Source organism: Myotis brandtii, unplaced genomic scaffold (genome assembly GCF_000412655.1).
Source record: "Myotis brandtii unplaced genomic scaffold, ASM41265v1 scaffold397, whole genome shotgun sequence".
In the NCBI taxonomy this organism is placed as follows: domain Eukaryota; kingdom Metazoa; phylum Chordata; class Mammalia; order Chiroptera; family Vespertilionidae; genus Myotis; species Myotis brandtii.
Genome location: NW_005365229.1, coordinates 1,303,758 through 1,330,554, shown reverse-complemented (window position 1 = coordinate 1,330,554; position 26,797 = coordinate 1,303,758). Strand labels below are relative to the sequence as shown.

At 44.2% G+C, this 26,797-nt stretch overlaps 1 protein-coding gene across 1 annotated transcript in view; it reads left to right on the top strand.

Moving 5' to 3' along the window:
- RBFOX1 (RNA binding protein, fox-1 homolog (C. elegans) 1) overlaps nucleotides 1-26,797 on the top strand; it is a 2,191,581-nt gene that overhangs the window by 2,020,642 nt on the left and 144,142 nt on the right. The window contains 2 exon segments of the mRNA XM_005872925.2: nucleotides 18,278-18,421; nucleotides 25,140-25,193. Coding sequence (XP_005872987.1) covers nucleotides 18,278-18,421; nucleotides 25,140-25,193 — 198 coding nt within the window.

Here is a 26,797-nt window from a genome sequence, read left to right as displayed (position 1 = left end):
TCATTATTTACTTATTTTTATTAAACATTGTGTCTAGCAACAGGCTCACTATATCCCTGACATCAGCAGTGGGCTCTCCCGGATCCTGAGCAGGCGATGCAGTTTTATATCATTTACTTATTTTTATTAAACATTGTGTCTAGCAACAGGCTCACTATATCCCTGACATCAGCAGTGGGCTCTCCCGGATCGTTCTGAGCAGGCTGCAGCACCCTGGAGCCACCCCACACTGTCCAAATCAGCACTAAAAACCCTGGAGCCCTGGAATGTGCATTTCTAGAGAGTTCCCAGGGATCTCGGGGCAACAGTGAAATGACTGAGCCAGTCCCATAAGCCTTTTGGAGAGCACATTCAAAGAAAGTGCATGAAAGTAACATAAAATGTGATAGGCATCTGAAAAATGCAGATGGCATTCATATTCCCAGTCAATGCTCATGGCAGTTATGCTAAATAAACTCCACTGTTACTCACCTTAAAAGAGTTTTTTCATAAGCTGAATAAAAATAGTCCAAGATTTTATTTTATTTTGCCCTTCAATGAAGTATGCTTTGCTCTACGTTAAAGAAGAAGGCAGTAATCCTATTTCCCTCACAGCCGGCGTAGGAGGACGGTTCAGAGGCCTTTCCTGAAAGGTTCAGGCAAAGATAACAAATGCCAGGGAAGCTGCAGGGCAGGGCTGAATGGAAAAGTAGGCTTGTAATCTCAAATTCAATATAAAAGATCGAAAGCATCAAATAATCAGTCAGCGGTGAGCCTCCCCATCGGAATGTTCCATCTGCCTTGGAATTCAACCTTGTGATTGTATTATGATGTATATATTATACATCTCTCTCTCTTTCTCTCTCCATATATATAAACTCATAGCAAAATCCGGGCACATCTGAGGTCTTGCTTGATTCAGTAGAGAAACCATTTGAAACATCACCTGCCTCCACCCCCTCCTCCCTCCAAACCCCATCCACTTTAAAAATATAAACATCTATTTTCTTCTTTTAAGTTCTTTTTTTTCTTTAATTTTTTTTTACTTACCATTTTGAGAGAGAGAGAGAGAGAGAGAGAGAGAGAGAGACAGAGAGAGAGAGAAGGAAGAGAGAGAAATTAATTTGTTGTTCTACTTATTTACACATTCATTGGTTGATTCTTGCATGTGCCCTGATCTAGGATTGAACCCACAACCTTGAGATATTGGGACAATGCTCTACTGAGCCGCACCAGCCAGGGCTAGGTAGAGGATTAATTCCGGGAGAAGGCATGCCCTCCAAATCAAGGGTCATCCAATGGCTGTGTGCAAACCCTGATATACAAGAGGTCTAACCTCAGGCTTGAAGTTTGTCCTCTACACAATGGCTTTGCTTTTGGAAGGTGCACAGGGGAAGCAATTAATGGGCATCCATGACCAGTGTTTCCTCAGTGCTTACAAAATGACTTCAGTCATTGGTACGCACTGTGCATACATTCCTGCTTTACTCTTCTTCTTGTGTTTTGGTTCTTATCCAGTCACATGGAAAATAGTCAGTCAATATTCTCTGAATGAATGAATGCACAAATTCCCATTTTAATGGAAGGCAAGGTGTAAAGAAGTGAAGTAACATGTCCAAGGTCAGATAACCAGGCAGTAGAGGTTAGTCCCAAATGTTTTCTTAGTCCAGAAATATAAACTCACACTATTGCCTCCTTGAGGTATAACACACTGGCTTTGAAGATGTTAGTGTACGTCAGAGTCACTCATCAGGATTATTTGAAATGATTCATGATTCATCTTGGGTCCACAATTCTTAATGGTTAATTTTGGGGTAGGGCCCAGGAATCTGCATTGTAAGAGGCTTCCCCAGGTTACTTAGAGGTGATCTGATTTAGTACATGCAAATCTTTCTACACCTCCAACCACAGGCAGACCTGTGTACTTTTCTAATCATAAAACCTGCATTTTGCTAGGGGTGACCATGGACTACCCCCACTCTCAGGATAGGGTCCTTCACCCCACCCACTGCACTCACCCTGCCTGAGTCTCAAAGCCTTGAATTTTTAGACACGGTACCTGCAAGGCCAATAAATTCAGTGCCTTCATTTGTTCAGGTTCCGTACACTTCATCCCAGAAACATGACCTAGTGAGACGGTGACAAAAGTTAGACTTGAATGCAAGTCTCCTGAATTGAAAGACTCCCACAGACTAAAAGTCTTCTGGTTGCCACACTGGTTTCCATGCTTCCACCTGCTATGTGAGCAAACTTGCTTAAGTAGGGTAACCCCCAAACTGGAAAAGGTTGACTACAGATGCACAACACCTCAAAACAGCCATAGCACTTTCTGGGGTATAACCCTATTTGCTTCTCTCTGACTCAAGAAGGGACTGGTATTGTCATTCTTACTTCACACATGAAGATATGGAGACAGAGCAGGGGAGTGGCATGCCCACAGTCACACAGCATCCTGTCTACCACTCAAATCTTACCTTTGAGTCTCACCCTCTTCTCATTAGAGCCATGACTGACATAATCAGATGAGCAATAATGCCAGGACTAGTGGATATTCCTCTGTCTTCATTTTAAGAATTGGACTTTAGACCATCAGAAGGTTTGCCCGTGAGCCCTGCTAATACACTGGGGCCTTGACTTACGAGTGTCCCGACTAATGAGTTTTTTGAGATACCAGCTGTCTCTCGGCTGATTTTTTGCATTGAGTTGACAGAGTAATTTGAGTTAACGAGCTCCTTAATGAGCTCGGTCTCGGAACGAATTAAACTCGTAAGTCAAGGCCCCACTGTATACCACTGCCAAGTTTCTAGGTGAATAAGACTTTCTTCAGGAAGTTTTCCATATGTCCTCTCCTGTTGAATTATGTAGCTAAAGGTCCTTCCATCAGAAGTCTCACCCATTGTCTTATGATTGTATGATTCATTAATTTCCTTCCCTAGATGACTGGGAGAGCCCAAGGACTCTCTGAGGATGTCTTATTCATCCTTCATCCCTCATGTCCAGCAAATGCTCTTTATACAAGCAGGAATTCTTTAAATGGGAACAAATAGGACAGTGTAGAACCAGAGTATTGGTTCCTCTAAGAACAAAATGGTTAACTATAGCCCACAGGCCAAATCTGGCCCACTGTCTGTTTTTGTAAATAAGGCTTTATTGGAACAGCCATGCTTATCATTTTTTTATATATATCACCTATGGCTGCTTTCAGGTACAATGTAGGCATTACAGCCCCCAAACTCAAACTATTTACTATATGGCCCTTCAAGAAAAAGTTGGCTGTCTCTCTAGGTGAGGTGCAAACTGGAAAGGAGATGCAGGCATTTCTATTTTCACAGTATATTTATTAGTATTTTCATTTCCTGGCATATATTTCCACCCATCCCCACCCACCAGTGCAAGAGAAATGAGCCTACTGATGAATAAATAGGATTTGGAACTCAGAAGTAATCTGAATCATGTCAGCAATTTACAGAAATTGTGTACATGATGAGACGGGATTCTTTGTCAAATGTCTGTGAATAGACATATTAGTGCTCACAAAGAATGATATCTTCACATGTCTCCGTGGATACTGGGAAAACCTCAGTCGTCCTAGAACAAAACCCTCAGAGTACTTGTCTCTTTGTTCCAAGCATTTATACAAAGAAAGCAATAATTAGTAAGGAAAATCCAGGGATTTTCGCAGAGATCAGTTCCATCTTAAATTCATCACCAATTTTCTGCAACCGAATTATGTTCTCAGCAGTTTTCTTAGGCCCAGGAAATTAGCATAATGTGTAGATTTGCCATTTGGTTAAATTAAGTCTTGCATAATACGTTAGGGGGAAAAGATCTCTGAGCTAGGCGGATTTGAGGATTCACTACAAAATATGAACTTTTTTTTTCTTTGTGAATTGATGCTTAAATTTGGCCTTGATTTCTGGGTGGGATGGGGAATTAAAGGAAACCAGGGGGCTAAGGTGGGGTGTGCAGAAAGCTGCAAGAGAGTCTCTTCAGGAGAGGAGAGTGGGGTCCAGCAAGAAGGGGATGCCATCTCATTTGGGCTGGATGCTTGCTGAGCTAGCAAATGAGAGGGCTCGTCATAATGATGTCACCAAAGAACTTGGGTATGGGGATGTCATTAATATAGAGACTCCTGCCTGCTCCTTATCTGAGATTTATAAAGGTGGGGGCTTGCTGGCAGAATCCGAAACAGCAGGATGAGAAAGAGCTGTCATGGAGCATGTGTTCGGGCACCTGCCATCCGCTTCCTAGGGTTGACCTGACTCTTGAAAGAACATGAAGCTGAGAGGACAGGGCAGGAGTTCTAAGGATGTCCAGGAAGCCTGATCCTGAGGGAGGAACCCCTGTCTAAAAGGAGAGTCCGGAGCATTGAGGACCACCCTCAAAGACATGGGACTCTGGGCAATGATGGAAGAGGATGGGACAACTGGTCACTACTCCAGGTACCCCAGCATGTGGACACCTCAGGCTCCACCACACCCACAGAGGCCACCCGGGCAGAAGGGCTCCCGCACAAATGAGAGAGAAAGCAGAGACACTTGCTTCCCACCACCAGGAAGACAATCGAGTCATTGGACATCCTCTGCCTCCTCGGTCCCTTTGTCCCTTCTCCCAACCTTTAGCCCTAGAGGAACAAGACCCAGAAGGGACGAAGGAAGACGGTCCCACCCGTGGGCTTCTTCCCACAGACACTGAGAGGGCCGGCATGGTGGGGGTGAAGGGGCAGGAGGTGCCCCCCACCCACCGCAGGCCCGTCAGGTTGTAGGTCTGTAGCACAAGGAAGAGAGTTGGAATCTTACTGACTTTGGAAGCTTTAAAATGAACCAGGCTGAGATCAGTTCCAGCTTAAATTCATCACCGATTTTCTGCAACCAAATTATGCTCTCAGCAGTTTTCTCAGGCCTGGAAAATTAGCATAATGTGTAGATTTTTCCATTTGGTTAAATTAAATCTTGCGTGATAGGTTAGGAGGGAAAGTCTTTGAGCTAGATGGAGTTGAGGATTCACTATAAAATATTAACATTTTCTTTCTTTTTAAATTGATGATCAAGTGGGTCTTGATCTGGGGGAGGGGGTTAAAGAAAACCAGGGGCTAAGGTGGGGTGTGGAGCTAGCTGCAGGAGAGTCACTGCTGAGCAGCAAGAGTGGGGTGCCCGCAAGAGTGGCCAGAAACGGTTGCATCTTCTTTAGATGTCATGAAGGAATTAGACTCAGGAAACTGCAATGCCACACTCTCAACCACCCCGCCACACTGCCTGCCGTCTTCTGACTGAGCATCCTATGAACCTCAGTTCTTTTATCATAAAATGGGGACAGATAATAGAATCTTCCTCTGAGTCACAGGTGGTGCAATAGAATATCATACCTGCAAAGGGCTTGACAGAGTGCTAGTTGTTCAATTAATATTTATGAAGTGGCCACCAGGCGTACTAGATGTTGATCATCGTCATAATTATGGGTCAGGAAGGGCACTTACCTGCAGTGACTTATTTGGGGTAGGTGCTAATAATAGTATTCCTTTTTCCCTAGGTGAAGGGACTGAGGCCCAGAGAGGTTAAGTAACTTCCTCCAGGTCACACAGCTAGAAAGTGGTAAAGAGCCGAAATCCCAACCCACATAGTTTGGTTCCAGAATCTGTAAATGTTTATTGTTATTACCAGTAGTGATTTCCAACTCCTTATTCCTGGAACTAAAAACTAAACCTTTGAATGTGAAATAATGAAAGAGCATTTTTATAGAGCCTTATTATTCTGCTCTCTGGTAAGCAAACACCCATCCCCAAACCCGCCTGCTATATCCCCAGGGACTGAACGATAGTAGATGCTCAATACATATATTTTGAATGATTGAATAGAAAACATGCGGCTTGCAGCCCAGTGAAACCTCTGTCCCTCTAGGACAGTGGTTCTCAACCCTCTGGCCCTTTAAATTCAGTTCCTCATGTTGTGACCCAACCATAAAATTATTTTCGTTGCTACTTCATAACTGTAATGTTGCTACTGTTACGAATCATAATGTAAATATCTGATATGCAGGATGGTCTTAGGCGACCCCTGTGAAAGGGTCGTTTGACCGCCAAAGGGGTCGTGACCCACAGGTTGAGAACCGCTACTCTAGGACAAAGCACCTTTCCTTAGTCCCAGTTTCCTTAGTTTGAAAGTCTGCTTCAATGACACTGCCATGGACTGAATGCTTGTGGCCCCATCCCCCAAGTTCATGTGGTGAAGCCCTAACCTCAAAGTGATGGTGTTTAGAGGTGCGAAGTTTGGGAAGTAATTAGGGTTAGCTAAGGTAATGAGGGCAGGATGCTCACGATGGGATTAGCAACCCTAATTAGTAAGAAGAAGAATGAAGAAAACCCATTCTCCCTCCACCCTGTGAGAGAACACAGTGAGAAGGTAGCAAGGCAGAAAGCGAGCTCTCACCAGGAAGCAAATATGCAGACACCTTGATCTTGCACTTCCCAGCCTTCAGAACAGTGAGAAATAAATGGCTGTGGTTTAAGCCAGCCAGTCTATGATATGTTGTTATAGCAGCCCGAGCAGACTAATACAGACACCTTAGTAGTTCATCTCCTTTACTGATGTGTTAAACACGTGGCCCCTTGCATGCTCATCCTATATATTTAAAGAGTAAAAAGTATAACCAGGGGATTTATCAGGGCTTCTGTGCCCGTCAGCCTTATTCCTGTCTGAGGAATCTTCGTCATTCCAGCAGGGCCTTGAATTTATTCGAGTGGAGGGAAATGGGATGTTTTCTTAAAGCTGTGTCACCTGGCTGCGGAATCAGCCCCTTCGAGCGAGGAAGGAGGCATTAGCTACCTCCAAAGCTGTGTGATTAACTTATTTGTGTGCTTACAGAGCTAAAATGAAAAAGCAGGAAGCTGAGTGCATCTGCATGAGCCCCGTTTTGTAGCCGGATTCCGGGCAAACCCAAGATGTGGGTTTTAATTCACATTCCCTGGGCTTACCGTTATTATTATTTTTCATGGAAAAATAACTTTGCACAATCTTGCTCCATTTTCCATGGAGAGTGTGCAATATTGTCTAATGCAGGGGATGAAGTTGATTTAGTATGCATGATTTGCTCCACCTCCCCCCACCCATTTCTTTGGTTCTTTGTACACACTCAATATAGTTACATTTTTTGCTTAGAACATATATATTTTCCCCCTGAACTTTTCTCGATTGCTTTTTTATCAGGTTTACAAATCAAATCAAATAGGTATATTGCAGAGCTCTGTGATATTATTTTCTGAGCTTATAGTACAATGTATTGAATTATGCCGGTCCATGCTTCGCTCCTGCTATTCTCTGCAGATTGAGAGAGAGGGACTGTGGGCCCCGCAAATTCACTTGGCGCCCGGCATTACGGGCTAAATCAAGACCGCCATTCAGGCTGCAAGAAGAGACTGAGCAAGTGTTCGTTACACAAATCAATTTGGTCCAAAGTTCATCGCAGTGGGTACTCAACCATCGCTCACATCGTATTGTCAGCTTAATCAAATAATGCCTCAAAGACACTCACAGCTTTTCTTGAGGAGAAAATCGGTGGAAGAGGGAGAAGCAGCTGGCACTTCAAAAGTACACTTTTTATTTATCACTAGTAAGGGCTTTGTGCATGGAGAGAATTGAGCCTGTGGGAGAGGGAAGATGCTGAATATTCAGTAGGCTGACGGGGGAAACTGTGCTACATTAGCATCACTTCTTGGGTGTTGGGTGTTGATACCTGGATGGCAGAATTGAGGATGCTCGTGGACAAAATAGCTGGACCCAGAGAGGTTTCCTGGGATGCTGGGGTAAAGAGTTGCTGAGTTGCTACTATGTAGCTCAATAAAAGACTTCGAAAATGCATTCAGGCCTGGCCAGCGTGGCTCAGTGATTGAGCGTTGACCTATGAACCAGGAGGTCACAGTTTGATTCCTGGTCAGGGCACATGCCCAGGTTGCGGGCTCGATCCCAGTGTGGGGCGTGCAGGAGGCAGCCAATCAATGATTCTCGCTCATCATTGATGTCTCTGTCTCCCTCTCCCTCTCCCTTCCTCTCTGAAATCAATAAAAATATATTTTAAAAAAAGAAAATGCATTCAGTATAGTGTGTCTTTGGGATGATCATATTCTAGTAGGACAGACAGATAAGTAAAGTGATAATTTTTAAAAATCAGTGGTTAATAAGGGTTCAACAGAGGTGAACACAGGTCTATTCGAGCTCCAAGGAGGCATCTGAAGCAGCCTTATTTGGTTAATTTTTCATTGGTTGATTGTAATAGGGCCCTATTCACAAAGCTTATTCTGGCTCAGCCCAGACCTAGAGCACAGGTGGTTAGAATGTCAGTGAATCTTATTCCTCTGTAAGAGAGCTTTGCACTTGCCTCCTAGAGCTGGGCTGTTTGGACCTTCCAGAGATTCTTCACCTTGACCCTGAAAAGAGTCCAAGACATGGAGTTACATATCCTAGGTTCAATCCTGGCTCTGCCATCTTTTTGCTGTGTGACTTTGGACAGGTCACCTAACCTCTCTGAGCTTCAGCTTTCCAAATGGCTAAGATAATTCAGTGGGATCAGGTATGAAATATACCCAGCAAGATGCCTGGCTCACAGTAAGACCTCAGCACAATTTTATTTTCAATCCCCTACCCCAGATCCGTTAGGCGGTTCCATACTGAGCTGATAAGCTGTCAGTGGATGGTGGTATTCAGTATCAAATGTTTCAACTCAGAGTAGGGGAGGGTCAAATGCCTCCCAAAGCAGTGTGCTTATCCAGGGGCCCATGCCTATGCATCCTCCAGGGAGTTTGCAAACTTCCTGAAATTCTATGCAAAATTCAGAATTATGCACATTTCCCCCCAGGGAGTGGTCCACAGCTTTCATAAAGTCGTCAGTGTGTCCATGAGCACAGAAGTAGGTTAAGAAATTATCTACAGGCTAAAGAGAAATACCACCAATGACAATAATAACAAGAATAACCATAGCAACAAGTCACAGCTGCCACTGGTAGAACCAACCGCATGACAGGCCGGGCCCTATATACATGCTGTATGTTATCTTCATTCTCACAATACATGCAAGGAAGTTATACCCCACACTGATATCATCATCATCGTCATCATCATCATCATCATCACTTACTTACTCTTAAGGTAGAGTTAACTCCCAAATAATCATATTCCTCATTTTGAAGCACCCTATCAACATTGGCCAAGGGGAGACCTTTCCTCTCTTCCTTTTTCTTTACTTTCTTCCCTTTTAAACCCATTCTCCACTCCCATCCCCACCCCCAAGACACCACCCCTGTAAAGGGACGACGACCATCAGAACTTCCTGAACTGATGAAAACGTTGCTCTGTACCTATGCTTTCTGATGAGGGCATGAGGGTGTGTGTTCACTTCCTGTCGCTGTCACAACAAATTGCCACATCTTAGTGACTCACACAACGCAAGTGTGGTTCTGACAGTTCCGGATGGCAGAGGTCTGGCATGAGCCTCCCCAGCCCGAGTCCAAGGCATTTCAGGCTTATATTTATCTCTGTAGCCTCTGCACAAGACCCCTTCCTTTGTGTTTATGGCTCCCAGAGGCTGTCCTCATGTTTTTTGCTTCATGGTCCTCTGCTTCCTCCAACTCGGAAGCCAGCATGGGTGGGTTGAGTCCTTCTCATGTCATATCTCTCCTACCCTGGCTGCTGTCTCCCTCCCTCTTCCACTTGCCAAGACCCTGTGACTCCGCTGGGCCCACTCGGTAATGCAGGATCAGCTCCCTACTTCAAGGGCAGTTGATTAACCACTCAATGCCATCTGCAACCTGAATCCCCTTTGTCCTGCAGAGTAACACATCCCCACGTTCCACAGATTAGGGCATTGGCATTGCTAAGGGCCATTATTCTGCATGCCACAGGCATCTTTTGAGCCCTTGACATATGGCTGGTGTGGATATTTGATTTGATTCCACTTTAATTTAAATTTAAACACTGATACTTAATTCAGTTATGAGACACCTTTTAAGTGTTTAAGTATGTTGTGAAAAATCTTGAAATTTCACTGTCAATTTTTCAAACCATAAATATAATGTTCATAAGGAGATGATGAGCCATAAGTGCAAGTGATACACAAGATTTCAAGGACCTGGCACAAAAATAAATAAATAAAAGGATGTAAATTATTGTTTATATTGATTACATATTGAAATAATATTTTTGATAAATTGATTCAAGTAAATATATTCTTAAAATTAACTCCACATGTTTCTTTTTACTATTTTAAAACATGGCTTCTAGAACTTTTTATTTTTTATATCTTTATTTTGTTTTTTCCTTTTTATTGAATTTATTAAGGTGACACTAGTTAACAAAATTATCCGGGTTTCAGTTACACAATTCTACAACACACCATCTGTACACTGAATTGTGTGTTCACCACCCAAGTCCAGGCTCTGCCCATCACCATTTATCCCCTCTCTATAGCTTCTAGAAAATTTTAAATTGCAGAGGTACCTCCGTTTTTATTTTATTGGCTAGGGTTACTCTCAAGTGTTGATCAATTATCCTTGAACTTTATCCAGGGCTGTGTTGTGACTACATGCATTTTTAATTTTCATCATGGAGGGGAGAAAAAGTAGTTTTCTCTCTACCTTTTTAGGTTCTCACATGAGATCCCACCCACCCCCACAAATAACAGAAGTTTACTAAGATGCATACCTCCTCCGTACATGGGAGTTACCCAGGAAAACTAAGCAATCCTCGAAATGGCCCAAACTACCACCTTAAACACAATCTCCAACTATAGACAGAAGATTTTGAGGGGCGGGCACCTATGAGAGGTTATGGGGAAAGCACCTTAAACAAGGATAAGGCTGTTATACAGACTTAAGTCAGGCCTTCTCCACTGATAGAAAGTTCTTGTAACTTAGGGCCATGCTCACTTCTGGCCCAGGAGACAGCCTTTCAAATGCAGATTCCCCTGATACATGTAAATGTCCCTCACTCTGCTTTCAGAGCTTCTCCTGTGTCTGTTTTCTCAAAAATAATCAGCTCAAAATGATCCTTACAGAGGTGTATTTCAGGGTGGCATAATTTGCTTTTCATCATCAAACATAATTTGACACAATTCTTGTTTTATTTCTAATCATTGCCCCTCCACCCCCACACTCAACACGGTACTTCCACATCTCTAATTTCTCTCCGAATTCTAATTTGTGCTGACAACTTGACCACGTGTCACTCCTCCATCCTTGTGACGGTCACCGACAGTGCTACCAGGAACCTGAACCACACATAGCTCTGTGATGGGAATCTTTGATCCCTGCTTGCAGCTGAGGAACGTGGAGCTCAGAAGGGTTTAAGGAGCTGGGCTAGCAAGTGACGGAACTGGAGTGTAACTCAGAGATGCTTCCAGTCCGAATACCTGGTGGGTCATCCCCAGGAGGTGGCAGGCAGGCGAACTCAGCATGTCTACACCGGCTGAGAGAGAGGACCCCGCGGGGCGGGGCCAGGCCTGGAAGGCACATACTTCTACCCAACTATGCCTGTTCTCTCCAACAGTCATCCCTGGATTGGTCGATATCAAAATCCAATTTCACTGGGATTAGCCTGGGGATGCTCAGAGCTATTCATTGAATTAGGAACGATTATAGCAGAGGGAGCCCCGCGGTTCTTTATTAAGGTCTTTGTGGAAGCACTAAGTGATCTGCAGGAGATTAAAGCGCCAGTGGTGTTTTCTTAACATTTATAACCTACGCCGATGTCCGGGGAGTTTGTTTATTAGGAAAAATTCTGTGGCACACGTCCCGCCTCCTAATGGGGGCCTTTGAACTGGGCCAGAGCCCCAGCTGGCTTTGCCGTCGTGAGGAGCTTATTTGGGAAACTCCGCCAAGTACTGCCAGGAAACCCACCTCTGGAGGTCAATGGACGACCCTTCCTTGGCGGGTCCTGCAACCGTTCCTGCGTGATGGGCAGGCTGCATCTCAAGTCCTCCGCATCCACCACCTCAGGAATAAAGAGCACCAGCTGGTGGTTATTGATACTCTTAAAAATAATAATGATCGCCTGCCAGCACGGCTCAGTGGTTGCGCGTCGACCTATGAACCAGGGGGTCACGGTTCAATTCCCGGTCAGGGCACATGCCCTATTGTGGGCTTGATCCCCAGTGTGGGGTGTGCAGGAGGCAGCTGGTCAATGATTCTCTCTCATCATTGATGTTTCTATCTCTCTTTCCCTCTCCCTTCCTGTCTGAAATCAGTAAAACAATATATTTTTTAAAATAATGATAATGCCCCCTGTTTATGCGTAGGACTTAATGGTCCCAAAGCCTTTGATGCCATTACCACACTCCAAATGGTCCCAGACAGATGAAACTTTACTCTATGCATGTGTAAGGAGGCCTGGAGACATGAAGTCAGCAGCCCTGTAGCTCAGTCAGAGCAAAGCCAAGCCTGTTTATTTACACCTCAGATATTTACTTGAGAACTTACCATGTACTCTAGGTCAGCGGATTCCATTGGTGCAATTTTGATCCTTCCTCCCTCCCCGCAAGGGACATTTGAACCTCAGCAGATATTTTTAGTTGTTCCAATTTACACCTCAGATATTTACTTGAGAACTTACCATGTATTCTAGGTCAGCGGATTCCATTGGTGCAATTTTGTCCCTTCCCCCCTCCCCCCCAAGGGACATTTGAACCTCAGAAGATATTTTTAGTTGTTCCAGCTCAGGAGTGTGGCATCGGCACTGTGGATGGAGGCCAGATGTTTCTGAAATCCTCCAGGGCACAGGAGAGCGCCCATCAAAGAATCCAACAGCCCGTGGTGCCACCCTTTCAGTCCCTGAGACACTCTGCTGGGGAGGAGGGGGGGTAAACAGTGGACACGCCCACAGTCCACCCTCCTGGAGTTCACCTTCTGGTGGGAAGACAGACACTGTACAGATTCGCAGAAGCGCATGCCATGAAGGTAGGAAGGTGGGGGAAATCGGTGAGCGAGGAGAGCCCACCAAGGTGCTGATGCAGCTGCCTCAGGTCACGCAGCCAGAGGCGACCTCCAGTGGGGGATGTCTGAGCAGAGACTGGCCTCTGACCTTCTCCTCTCCCAAACCTGCTTAGAGGAGCATTTCCAATTCAGCTGGGTCCCACTTGAGAGCCAAAATTGACTTTTAAAAGTCAGACACAGGTCAATCAAGGGTTCTTCCTTCAGCAACGGATTTTCACTAAGCCCTGACATGCAGCAGCCTTGGGGAAGGCACCTGGAAACCAGGGGGTCCCTGTCTCTCAGAAATACACGTTCTACACCATCGGTCCCCTGAACACGTTTCTTAGCTCTTTCACAGTATTTTCTTTTTATCCTTAGAAAGTTCACTCCGTGACCTGGAAACCAGGGGGTCCCTGTCTCTCAGAAATACATGTTCTACACCATCGGTCCCCTCAACACGTTTCTTCTTTGCCATAAGATTCAACAAGCTTCATAGGAAGCTGCGATGGCTTAACCCAGTGGTCGGCAAACTCATTCATCAACAGAGCCAAATACCAACAGTACAATGAGAGCCAAATTTTTTAAACTTAAACTATATAGGTAGGTACATTGTTATTAACTTAATTAGGGTACTCCTAAGGCTTAGGAAGAGCCACACTCAAGGAGCCAAAGAGCCGCATGTGGCTCGCGAGCCACAGTTTCCCGACCACGGGCTTAACCCATCTGTGGGATGTGTGGTGCTGGGCTCAGGGAACCTGCAGACACGCCCTGGTCCTTAGAGGGCGTTGATGGTTTGGGAGGCCGCGGGAGGGCTTCTCAGCCCAGCATCCTTGCATCCAGGTGCGGAGAGGCAGTCTGCCTTGCGAGCCTGGGCTGGTGAAGGGAAGACTCGGGCCTCCTGTCCACTTTGGGAACTCATTAAAGTGGCCAGTGTGACAGATGGGAGCCTGGGGTAGCGCTGGCAGGAACGGACATTCCCTTCTCCTCTCTTGGACCTGGTTTGAGGCCAACCCCTTGGACAGCCTCGTGCTGCCTAATGTGGTTTGAAGTACACTCACTCCTTGATAACAGCGACTCACTGTACAGCCACCGGGGGCTTGTTTATAGGGGGCTAGCGGGTTTAATGGAGGCTTTAAAAAAGACGTCCATGTCCTGGTTTAATAGCGGCTTTCAAAATATATCTCCGTGTCCTGACCTTCGTAAACCTGTGAATGTGACCTTATTTGGGAAAAGAGTCTTTGTAGATGTGATTAAGGATCTCCAGACGAGATCATTCTGGACTTAGGGGGAGCTCTAAATCTAGTGACCACTGTCCTTATAAGAAGAAAAAGGCAGAGGGAGAGTCGCGCCTCAGACACATGGAGGGAAGAAGGCCATGTGACCTTGAAGACAGACGTTGGTTGGAGAGATGCAGTCAGGAGACAGCAGAAGTCTGAGAGGCCAGGAAGGGTTCCTTCCTGGAGACCCTGGAGGGGCGTGGCCCTAAGGCAACTTCTTTGTAGAGTTCTGGCTTCAGAACTTGAGTGATTAAACATCTGTTGCTTTAAGCCAGCAAGTGTGTGGTCATTTTTTAGGAGACTAACAGAGGGGTGTGAGTATGTTTTCCTTGCAAGTTCTCAGAAAAAGGGACAAAGGAAACTCACACCCAATATTCTCAATATGAGAGTCAGTAGGGCTCATTCCCACAGGTCTACCCCCGAAATGGGAGGCTGTGTAGTGGCTGTTACCTTCCCATTGCATTTGGTCCTCACTGCAGTCTAGTCCTTTGTGTTAAAGCGCACTGCATTACTAGACATGCTCAGTCTGAAAAAAAATTTTTCCCCTGTTTTTCTTTTTCAACCTCTGGATGCCGACATCCTTTCAAGTCCATTCACCCACAATGTCTGAAACCCTTTTTTATTTTACATGTTATCTTTAAAAATTACTATTAACACACAGGTATTCCTACATAACAATTTTTGGGCAATTGTATATATACGCACACTACAAAATGATTAATTGAGCGTTGTATGTTTTTATCAAAGGAAACAACACAAAGATTTCTCCAAAGTCCTGTTTGACTAAAGATGATTAATTTTAATTTTCACATGAGCGGCGTAATGCTATTAATCATTTAATATGTTTAATCATAATCTCTGTAATTCCTAATTAGGTTTATTAAGCTGAAACATCCAGCAGTTATGCACAAATCCAAATCTAAGTTTCCTTCTTGGTAGGAGGCTATGGGAAGGAGCTCATTGCAATTTGCATTTGAACAGCAACTTCTAACAGGAGGGAAAAAGTGGACAGGATGTTTCAGTCTCAGCTGAGTACTTCAGAGTACTAAGATCCTTGGCCACTCCGAAAAGTGACAATCCCATGATTCAAGGACATGTTCACCTCGTGGACATGTTACCAAATCTCACCACCAGAGGAGAAAACACGGATCCTATTTTTGTTTGGGTATCAATATTTTTCTTCCATGATTACTTGAAGGTGGCGAGGTTGATGGTTGACTCCTTCATCCTTTGTTTATTCATACACTCATCTTCCATTCACCCCTTCAGTCAGTGAGTCAGCCGGCCATTACACGGGCATTTGCCATGTGTCTACCGCGGCTCATGTGCTGGTCATGTCACCCTGCTCTGATCTTTACGTGGCTCCTCAGAGCCTGTAGGGTGAAGTGTATACTCTTGCTCACAGGGTCATCCATGATCCAGCCCCTACCTGCCTTTGCAGTGTGCTCTCCTGTGCCTCCTTCATACTCTCCCCCTCTGGCCAGGGCCAGTGAGGTCCACACGTACTTCCTGAATCTCTGTGTCTTTGCATAAGCCAGTGGTTCTCAACCTTCCTAATGCCGCCACCCTTTAATACAGTTCCTCATGTTGTGGTGACCCCCAACCATAAAATTATTTTCCTTGCTACTTCAATTAAAGCATAGTGATGAATCACAAAAACAATATGTAATTATATATGTGTTTTCCGATGGTCTTAGGCGACGCCGGTGAAAGGGTCGTTCGACCCCCAAAGGGGTTGCGACCCACAGGTTGAGAACCGCTGGCATAAGCTTTGCCGCCTGCTGTCAAAGGCCAGCCCCATCACCTCTTCTCTTAGGCATCCCCCACTTCAGACTTAACCTGCAGAACTGGTAGGCCTTGCAGAACCTCCAACAGTGTTGTGTGCCCCTGATTTAAGTTTACTTGGTCTCCTGGGATTCGCTCTCATCCCAGCATTTAACAGTGATATTACAGATGACTCTTTCTAACTCTTTGTCTAGTACTAAAATGGGAACTGCATTTTAAGACCAACTTCCATGTCTAGTGTATAATAGTTGCTCAGTAAAGACGTGTTTCATAAGCAAATGAGGACCTTTCTTCTTTGTTTCCTGAGAGGGTCTCTTTACATCTCTCATTGGATATTTTAAAAAAAATCATCATTCTAAAAAATGCATTACATTTTATTTATTGACTGTACACCATGAGCCAAGAACTCTGCCAAGCAGGCATAGGTTATTGTGTTCAATCTTCACAGAGCCATTTAAAGTATGCGGTATTCTTACTGTTCATTTTCCAGACTAGAAAACTGTCACCATCCTCCTTCTTACTCACTCCAAAAGCATATGCATAATTATTGTTGCCATCATAACATTGCACTTGGGAGCGGACAAAGTCATCTGGTAGGGGGCTTTGGATATGAAACCAGCTTGCAAAGTAGTGTGCCAATCACCTGGCGGTCTTGACTTCAAACTGCAATTCAGGATGTATAGAATGGAGAATAATGAAATAATAAATGAAATCTGCCAGGTAATACAAGACTTGACAAGAAAGCCACTAATTATGCTCACGTATTTTGGCATATATCTATTTCACTTTGTAAAATTGTCTTTACTATTTTACAGCTGGCTGCCTGCATTGATAGGTTTTGTCTCAATTATAAGCCACTAAATTGCGCGTAAGTAGGTGAGGACGATTCCTTGCTCATAATTTGATGAGCTTCCACATAGGTTTTTCCATCTTGGCCTCAGAGAAGCAGGTATCTGACGTGGATGGCATCTACTGCCACCTGCAGGCAGTATGTGCTAATTGCAGGGAAAGTATCTAAAAATGAAGCACCTCTGAAATGTTGAAACTCTAGAACTCAGCGTATGGGCATGGCTACAATGATACCAAATGTTACTGTGACTTTTCTCCTAAGTTCATGTTTATATAAGGGTGTCAGTGTACTAGCATGTGATGCAGGCTTTTATTTGGGAGGGGTGAAATGGGAGGCAGGTGAACTATGCTAATAATGTGACATTGTCCACACCAACTTACTGCAACAGAACGTTCTGCAGTGATGGAGCGGTGTTCTGTCTGCTTGCCCCATATGGAAGCCATGAGCCACATGTGGTTACTGAGGACTTGAAATGTGGCTAGTGTGACTGAGGAGCTGAATTTTAGATTGTATTTAATTTGTTTACATTTAAATCGTTATATGGGGTAAACTAGAATGGACAGCACTAGCCTACACAATCAAGAAACAAAAGTTCAAACCATAAAGTAAAATAAAATAATTTAAGTCAATCAGATAGCTATTTGGACTGCAGAATACCAAACGGCCTTTTCAAATGTTTTAGTATATATACTAATATTTTATCTGCACAACCTCAACAATTATGTAGCTGTATCCTAAGATTTTGAACAGCCTTGAGTAAGGGATCCACCTTCCCCTGCCTTTATGAGTCCTATCCCCTTCCTGATGACACTTTCCTCTGACAGCCTGTTAAAATTCCCTTTAGTGCTTTTCTCCTTTTGTCGGCTCCATATTTATTTATTTATTTGTTTACTTATTTATTTATTTTTGTTGTTAATCCTCACCCAAGGATATTTTCCCATTGATTTTTAGAGAGAGTGGAAAGGAGTGGGAGAGACACATAAAGAGAAACATTGATGTGAAAAAGACACATGATTGGTTGCCACCCACACACGCCTGGACCAGGGCCAGGGATCCAGCCTGCAACTGAGGTACGTGCCCCTGACGGAATTGAACCCTCGACTCTTCAGTCCTTGGGCCGACACTCTATCCACCTAGCCAAACCAGCTCTGGCCCATATTTATGTATTAATGCGGCAGTCTCCCCCCGGGGAAATATGCTCCGTGAGGACAGGGGTGTTTGCTTTGCTCACTGTTAAACCCCACCTCTAGGTCCATGATGGGCACTCAGAGTTCAGTAAACTTTTGTTGCAAGAATGAAAACCGCTCAGCAGTTCCTTCCTGCCTTTATTCCTTTGCTCTGGCATTTTCCTACCATGTAGGGGATGCAAAAGCATTCTGGGAAAGAGCATTCGGGTCCACTCAGAGCCTCTTTGCTTTGCTCTCGTTCTTTTAGCAGACAGATGACGCAGCGCCGACGGATGGCCAGCCCCAGACACAACCTTCTGAAAATACAGAAAACAAGTCCCAGCCCAAGCGCCTGCACGTCTCCAACATCCCCTTCCGCTTCCGCGACCCGGACCTCCGACAAATGTTTGGCGTAAGTACCGCCTTTCTCCCCTGCGGTGCCTGCTCTGGGGCCAGAGCCCTGCCCTCCATGTAAGTTCTTGCTATTTATAATACGACGTGAGACGTTTAAAAGGGAGGATTTTAGGTCCTATTTTGTGGGTATATGGTGGTTAGGCTCTTTCCATGATTTTAGTATAAATTTATTTGCCAGTGCCCACCATGTTTCCATTGTGCCAAATGGTTTCTTTCTAATTAGTAACTGAAATATCAAATGGAAAATTAACTCTCAGATAATACCCTGCTGAAACAAGCCCATTGGCGATCCCAAATTGAGGGGCCCAAACCCCATGTCATGACTAAAAAATAAACATCATGTTTCATCTTGGTTCTTCTCTCGAAGGCAGTTGCCTGATTGTCATGACGAGTTCAGGCACACCTCACCCTTTCCCAGGCACTGTACACTGAGCGGTCTGATGCAGCTGTAGAGAATAATCAGTTCTAAAGCTTCATTAAAAGACAAAACAGAACAAAAGCTAGAGGCTTCTCAGTCCGCCTTACATCCTGCAGTGCGCACCCTCCTGGATCCCGAGGTGAGGGTTCAGAGGTCCCTATTGTGGTGATGAATGCGCCAATGACAGCATGGCCCCGCACCATGGTGAAATGCAGACAGAAGTCACACCCACCCAGGGAAAAGAAACGATAGGGCTGCTTCCTCGCGGGGCATCATGACCCGGACAGCATTTCTGGACAATATCTGCCCTGCCCACCTTGGGAATGGATGAGCTTGGCATTTCCTTGGGCTCGGTCTTGCCAAAGGACAAAGCTACCGTGGGCTTGGATACTATTCAAGTTTGCAAACGTAGTCAGCCTATTTATATGGGACATCCCAGCGTTGGTGGGAAGTATCTGTGGATTCAGTGACCAGAATGACATTCTGAACATTTGACTGAGAGCAAAGGGTTGGCCGCGTGGAGATTCTTCTCCTAAGGGTTTTTGGAAGCACACAAGTATGACAAAAGGAGTAAGAAATAGCCCAACCCGAATGCCCAATTCTGGGCAAAGTAGCTCTTATTGCCCATGTGGGAAGGGAGCTCTGGCTCACGGCCCTGCGACTGTGGGGTTCGCGTGCACCTTTCATTCCTTGAACATGCACGATGTTTATCAAGCGCGCGTCTGACACAGACGCGGACCAGGCATCCTAACATTGAAGACACCCAGACTTGAAACCTGACATTTCAGAGGAAAAGGTCAGCTCCTGCACTTTCATCTCTCTCATTTGGTAATAACCTTGAGTTGAGCCCTCTCTGACTGTTGCAGAGCAGAGATACCCTCGGGCACTTTCGGGTCAAAGATGACTTTGAAAAGTGCAGAGCATTCAACGTGAAAGTGGAGGTTAAGTGTGTAAAGCAGCCAGGCCAGGTCTGAGTGACGGGAAGCCAGGGGCATCAGATTCCTTTCGCCACAGCAGGTGAGGAAGCCGTCTTGCTCTTCGGCCCATCATTACTCATCAGGTGTCACTGGGATGTTGGCTTTGAACTTGATCCTCCAGGTGGCCATCCGGTGCTCCCTCACGGAGTCACTCATTGCAGCACAGCCAGTTCCCACCCCCTGAAGGTGCTCTTCACTCCATAGTCTTCTTGGTTATCTTGAAAATTCCTGGAGAGGACACTGCTAAGTTGGAGAGGCATTCACAATACCCACAGCTAGAACTCCCGAAGAAGGGATCCTGTGTGTGTGAATATTTGAACCTCTTACCTTTACAGGGGTAGTAGGGCAGGTGACATGGAGCAAAGTCTTGGTGTTTTCATTTATTAACTTATAAACCAAAAGATCCATCGTACTACCAGTTGTCAAACCTTGATGGAAATCGACTGGTTTCATAGCCACTTTTTGTAAAAGTCAACATTGTCAAGCAACTAGCAAGATGTCAATCTGACAAGATGATAGATACACTTACTGTTTATGCATTAAGAAAACACAGCGTACACTCAGTCATATTAAAATGCATTTTGCTTATCACACACAGCATCTGTGTCCATTTAGAAAAGTAGGCAAGATTTTTGTTACGGGATTCATCCATAAAGAATTATTGGGTACATGTGGATTCTGGGACTCTGCTGTAAATCGGAGGCCTCCTTGTTTTACAACCATCATTCTGAAGAAATGGAATTTTAACACTAAAAAAAATACCAACAACAAAATCGTCTATCTTTCCTAGCCAAACGTTGGTGGTGGCAAACCTATTCCGGTTATCTGATACAGTTAGTGGCATGAATCCCTTTGGAAGGCATCTGAAACATTCTGATTGGCTTCCCAATTTTGATCCCAGTTTGGTATTTTCCAGCGCACATGGACATGAGACACCTTCTCTCCTTTCGGTGGAATATTTTGTCTTTGTCCCTTCACTTTGGCAGGAGCTACAGTGCGGGTAATGATGGAGGAAAACTCTCAGGAGGCCCCTGAGCTTTTCTCCATTGTCTCTTTTCCTAAATGTTTCAGACTCCAAACACAAGACAAAAAAGCAGCCTCCTTTCTCAAACTCCCGAAAACCTGGCAATGTTCATAACAACTTCATCATTCAGTCCTCAAGTTTGCAACCGCTGTGGGCCTAATGGTGACCACAAATGTCTCAAATTTTTTTTTCATTTTTAATTTGTGGCTCCAGTGCCTCCTTATTGCCATTCTGGTTATCTTTTCTTCCACATGCACTTCATATTCTGCACTTTCTCCTCTTTTGGAGGCATGTGTTTCCGTGTTTTTCATGAACTCTTCTAGCTCATTATAGATAGATTTCCTTTTCTATTGAAGATGGAGCATTCCTGGGCCTAGCTGCTGTGTGGCCACATTATCCAAAGGAGAAGTCCTTTTAAAGCACCAGCAGGGGTGTGAGTGAATGGCTCAAATATGTGATCAGGACCTCGGTTCTGGATGTTTCACTGGAAGGAATGTTGGTCCTGGCCTGGCTCCATTCTTCCTGAGCTCTGTCCTCATTTCAGACATCATTCATGAGCCTGTACTTCCTCTACATTGAGTTCTTGATGATCCCATTAAAAAAATGTATGGACTTCCACACATTAATTATAATATCTTGCTCCTGAATGTGAAACTTAATTTAATCTAATATTCAAATGTTAAGCATTTCTGGGTTTGGGAAGAGAGAAGTGATTATAATCTATCCAGATCACGGATACAACTCATTCCATCGTAGAATTATTTTCAGAAACAGCTGCTCAATGAGTTCAGGTTTCAAATTTGCACAGGACCCTTGATGTCACAGCCTTGCTTTGGTTATCAAAAGACAGACTCACTTGGGCATGCACACGATCTACTGAAGTCTCTCTTTATGGTTACCAAGAAGCAGATCCCATGACTTTCAGAGCACGCAAAAGCAGCTTTCATGATCACCTCTGCAGCAATAATATAGAGTGAGAGAGATGTCTGCACTTTCAGTGTGACAGGAATTCCATCCACTGCAATATTATAAGTAGGGAAGCTGATTTCTTGGACATGGCAGGGTGCCTCCTCGGTCTGCATTCTAAGCATGAAGCTGACCCCAAGAAAACTCAGAGGATGCCTCTCCTTAGCCTCTCTGTACACTCATTGAACTAACCTTTACTTTCATGTTTCATGCTGTATCCATTGACCATCTTGCATAGTTTCTCAGAGAAATATTATTTGATCTGAGAATGTCTACAAATGCCTGTGACAGATTTGCCCACGTGTGTGCCTATAAGCGCCTGGATTTCCTTCTGGATGCAGCCATCCAGGCACCTTGTGTGGATTCCGAGACGTTGTTGAACGCCACCCAACATTGGTGTTGAGCAAACAAATGCTAGTTATGTCTGCGAATGAGTCGTGTCTGTTTAAACTGAAAATGTGCCAGCTGTGTTTACATCATTAGTACCAACTTCCCAATTAAACTGTTGATACTATAAATATAGTACACAACTGTCTCAGCCGTGGGGCTGACATCAGCATTCTTCTCAAGGCTCGTTTCCTTGGCTCTGAGAATCATCAGCCCAAGGGTAGCCGCCAAAGAGGCAACCAGTTGAGACCATTTTGGGGCATATGGTGTCATCGTTTTATTTGGGGAAAGACACGTGCTAAAGTACTTCTCCTTTGATTCTTTCTCCAGGAGATCTTATTTTAAGGAAGTGTTTGTGTGTTGACTGCTGAGAGAATGTTCCGTAGCTGACGTTTGCTTCATGGTTTGGGAAGAAGTTCTTTTCAAGCTTCCCTGTCCATCAATGCAAGTGCTTCTGGGCCCTTCTGTCCGAAATACACATAATAGCGTCTGTGTGGACTGACTTTTCTAAGTTTATGTCAAAGTTACTGCTTCTGAGGCGCTCACCCAGCTGGAGGATTTCTTAACTATGAGATTAAGTTCACCTTTCAATGGCAAACCCTTCGCTTCCAAATCTGAAAGTTTTCTTTTTCTGTTTTTAATGATTTTCTTTGCCCGAATCTAGGGCACTCAGAATGCTCTGTAGAAGAGTGTTCTCTTGACCGAAAGACTGAGCGTCCAGAAATGGCAGGGTGAGTTAGCTGCATGCTTCTTGGTGTTTCCATTGTACGGGCAGACCTCGTTTATTGCACTTCGCCACATTGTGCTTTGCAGATAGGGCATTGTTTTTATAAATTGAAGGTCAGACCCTCCACCAGCAAAAAGATTACGACTTGTAGAAGGCTCAGATGATAGCATTTTTTAGCCAATAAAGTATTTTTAATTAAGATGTGTACATTTCTTAGACATAACACTATTGCACACTTAATAGGCTACAGTATAGTGTAAACGTAACTTTTATATGCACTGGGAAACACAGAAATTTGTGACTTGTGTTATTGCTATGTTTGCTTTATTGCCGAGGTCTGGAACTGAACCTATACATGCTGGCATCCTTCCATCTCCTTTCTTAGTTGAGCCTTGTCTTCTTGATGTCTTCCTGTCCTTCTATCCTTTGGGAAGTAGAGAAGCACTTGTGTTCAACAAGAAAAATTCCACTCTACGATGTCCTTCCTGGGTACATATTCTGAGCAATGGGCATATTTCAAAGGCACAGGATGACATAGCTTTGGGTTTCTTTTTCTTGTAGTAAGAACTATTTTCATTTCAAGGTTTTGAGCTATTTATATTGCTATAGTGGAGTGGCCTAGAGTATGCATATGTTTTTCTGTCTTTCCAAGTAAGGTAGGATAGTTTGTATGTTTCAGTGGACAGCCTCTGTATCTTCTGAATTTTTTTTTTCTTGAATGTTAGTGGGACCCTCTTGACACTCGCTCTCAGGGCCTCCCAGCATCCTATGCGGATGCTCCTGGTCAGGCAGGTTGTCCTTAGTAATCTGTGTTCAGCTTGTTCCTTCCTGTCTTGCTCCTCCTTCCAAACCACTTTGTCCCCTGATGCAAAGAGGCTGCTCCATGCTTTCTACCCAGGGGAGAGACGGAATGCAGAGTCTCCTATGGTAATAAACGATGCAATAAAAATCGAGGCTGCAGAAGCAAGTGGAACAATAGGAAAGTTCAAAATAAAGGGAAAAGAGATGGAAACATGACTTTATGGTCTCCTGTTTATTTTTTAATAACATGAACAGTTGCTCTCCTTCTGCATCAGGGTAAAATTTCCATCTTCTTTTTTTCCTGGGCCATGTCGCCTACTTGTATGCCACCCTCTCCCACCCGTTCTCAAAAGTCGCCCACTCGACTCCATGTGAGTGAAGAAAACTGACAGGATTCCAAGGTCAAGGAAAAGGGTTTTGGATCATCAGATGCTTCTGGTGTCAGGGTGCACATTCCTTTTTATTCTTTAAAGTGTGAATTAAGAATTGCTTGACATCTTTCTCATGAGGACTACGAGATTTAGCAAATGAATAAAAAAATACAAGATATGCGGTAGTTGAATTTGAAGTTTAGATAACAAGTATTGCATTAAGAATAAGTGTATCCCCAGTATTATTATTTTCAGGGCATAGTTATTCTGGAAAACTTGAAATTTAAATCAATGTAGGCATCTGTATTATACACGACTGTCCAATTTATTTGTCATCTGAAGTTGTGTTCCTAGACTTGAATACGTGGAATCACCTTCACTTTTTATAGAGCACATTCATGCTAATTGTCTAAAATATGTTTGTTTGTTTAACAACATGGAGAATCATCTGGAGAGAAGTACATTTCAGCCCGAGGTCTAATCACAACTGTGCTGGTGTGTGGATTCTGACGGGCGTCCGGGTAGTGGCTCTTGCTTTTATCTGTTTGTACTTTACTTGTATTACATGGCCTGGCTGTTTTATGGGGGCTTGGGATCAAAATCCTCAACCTCATATTCTGCTTGGACATTTTACTACCCAAATCCCACTTCTTCAGGGTTTTTCTCCTGTGATTAGTGGAGTGGCCTAAAAGGGTCGGCAGGTACATTAGCCATGTTTAATCTTTGCTGCTCAGTGCCTGGGAAAGCCATCCTGCACACATAAAGAAAGGAAAATAGAAATAACCTCTTGATTACCTATTTTGTACCAGGCAGGCCCCTACTCCGCTCTCCACTCTGTGGGGTATGGCGTAACATGGAAATAACGTGTGCTTGTTTTTTCTCTTGGTTCAAGGGCACCGTTTAATGATAGCACAGAATAAAATGCAATATCCTTGTATATTAAAAAAGAACAGAAGATTCTGACGTGGGGTACCATTACCAATGTGCATAATATGATTTCCTCCATTTTTCTTCTTGCTTATAAAATATTTCTATTTCTTTGCAGCAATTTGGTAAAATCTTAGATGTTGAAATTATTTTTAATGAGCGAGGCTCCAAGGTAAGCAACTTAATTCACTTTAGAATCATTTAGCTTATTGTAAAACGCTTGTTATGAATAATGGGAAACAACTGCACTGTTTTAATCAGCACGTGGTGAAAATACCCTTCAGGGGGAATTCCTTTTGAGACCACTTCCGGCTTCCAAAATCGTGGGGAAATGCATTGGGTTCAGTTTTAAACATAGAAGGGGGTCATTTAGAACGGCTGTTTTAGATCTATCTATCTATTTATAGATCAAGTTTCCAGAGGAAAATTACCCATGCTTAAAAAAATAATGTTGTTGGTACATTTTTGTTTTTCAGTGATAATTATGTTCTTTATATTAAAAAGTGAGTTGATAGTCTCATGAGCAGGTAAATATGTGATTATTCTGTATTAATAAAGTGCAGTTATTTTCCTGGGTTGTAGGGGAGAAAAATTCGTATACACCAACCTTTTGAATCTAGTTTTATTCATTCGTGTGCTTATTACCAGTTCACATTTTGCAATTTGCCGCTGCTTTGATTTTGTTTTTTCTAGGAAACCAAATTTTAAGTGGATTTTCCTAGAGCGCACAGTATTCATAAAAATCTTTGGTTATATGAATAGGCTCCAGCACTTTCAAAGTGGAAATATGTTGGGATAGAAAAATAAAGGCCGAACTCTTCCAAAGCATCCCCTATTCAGTGGTCCCCCAGCCGGCACCTCAGCATCACCTGGGAGCTGACAAGAAATGCAAATTCTCGGGCTCCAAACCTGATCTAGTGAGTCAGAAACTCCGAAAGCGGGGCCCAGCCATCTGTGCTTTGATAAACCTCCCAGGCCTATTATTAATGTCACAAACGCCGAGTGTTCTTCTTTTAGACAAATGCCAACGCTTCCTCTGAAGGCGCAGCGCCCTCTGCCCACTGGTGTTTTGTGGGTGCGAAAGTGTCCTCCTTCCACCCGCACCCACAGGGAACTCAGGAACCCCGTCAGAGTCTCCTGGAGGGAAACAGCACCCTCAGCCTAGCAGCAGAGACCGAGGGGGAACGGGAAGGTGCTGTAAGAGCAGCGTATTGACCTCAGCAGCCACACGGGAAACACATGCAGTAACTGGGCTGTTTCCAGAGAAACCGCCCACAGGGCCTCAGGGAGCTGAAGCTCCCTTCTCCTCCCCGCCGCTGACTGTGAAAGTGGGGATTGAAAGAACGTGCTTACAATCGACAGTAGCTAAGTATGTAAACAGCCCAAGTGCCCATCAGTAGACGCGTGGGTAAAAAGCTATGATACATGTACACATGGAATACCATGCAGCAGTGAAAAAGAAGGATCTCTTACCCCTTGAGAGAGCATGGAGGGACCTGGAGAGTATCATGCTGAGTGAAATAAGCCAGTCAGAGAAAGACAAGTATCACATGATCTCACTCATATGTGGAGTCTAATGAACAAAATAAACTGATGCACAAAATAGATCCAGAGGCAGAAGCTTAGAACAGACTGTGGAATCTCAGAGGGAAGGCAGAGGAAGGTGGGTGGGTGGGAAGAGATCAACCAAAGAACTTGTATGCATATATGCATAACCCATGGACACAGACAATAGGGTGGTGAAGGCCTGGGGTGGGGTGTGGGGGCAAGCTAGTA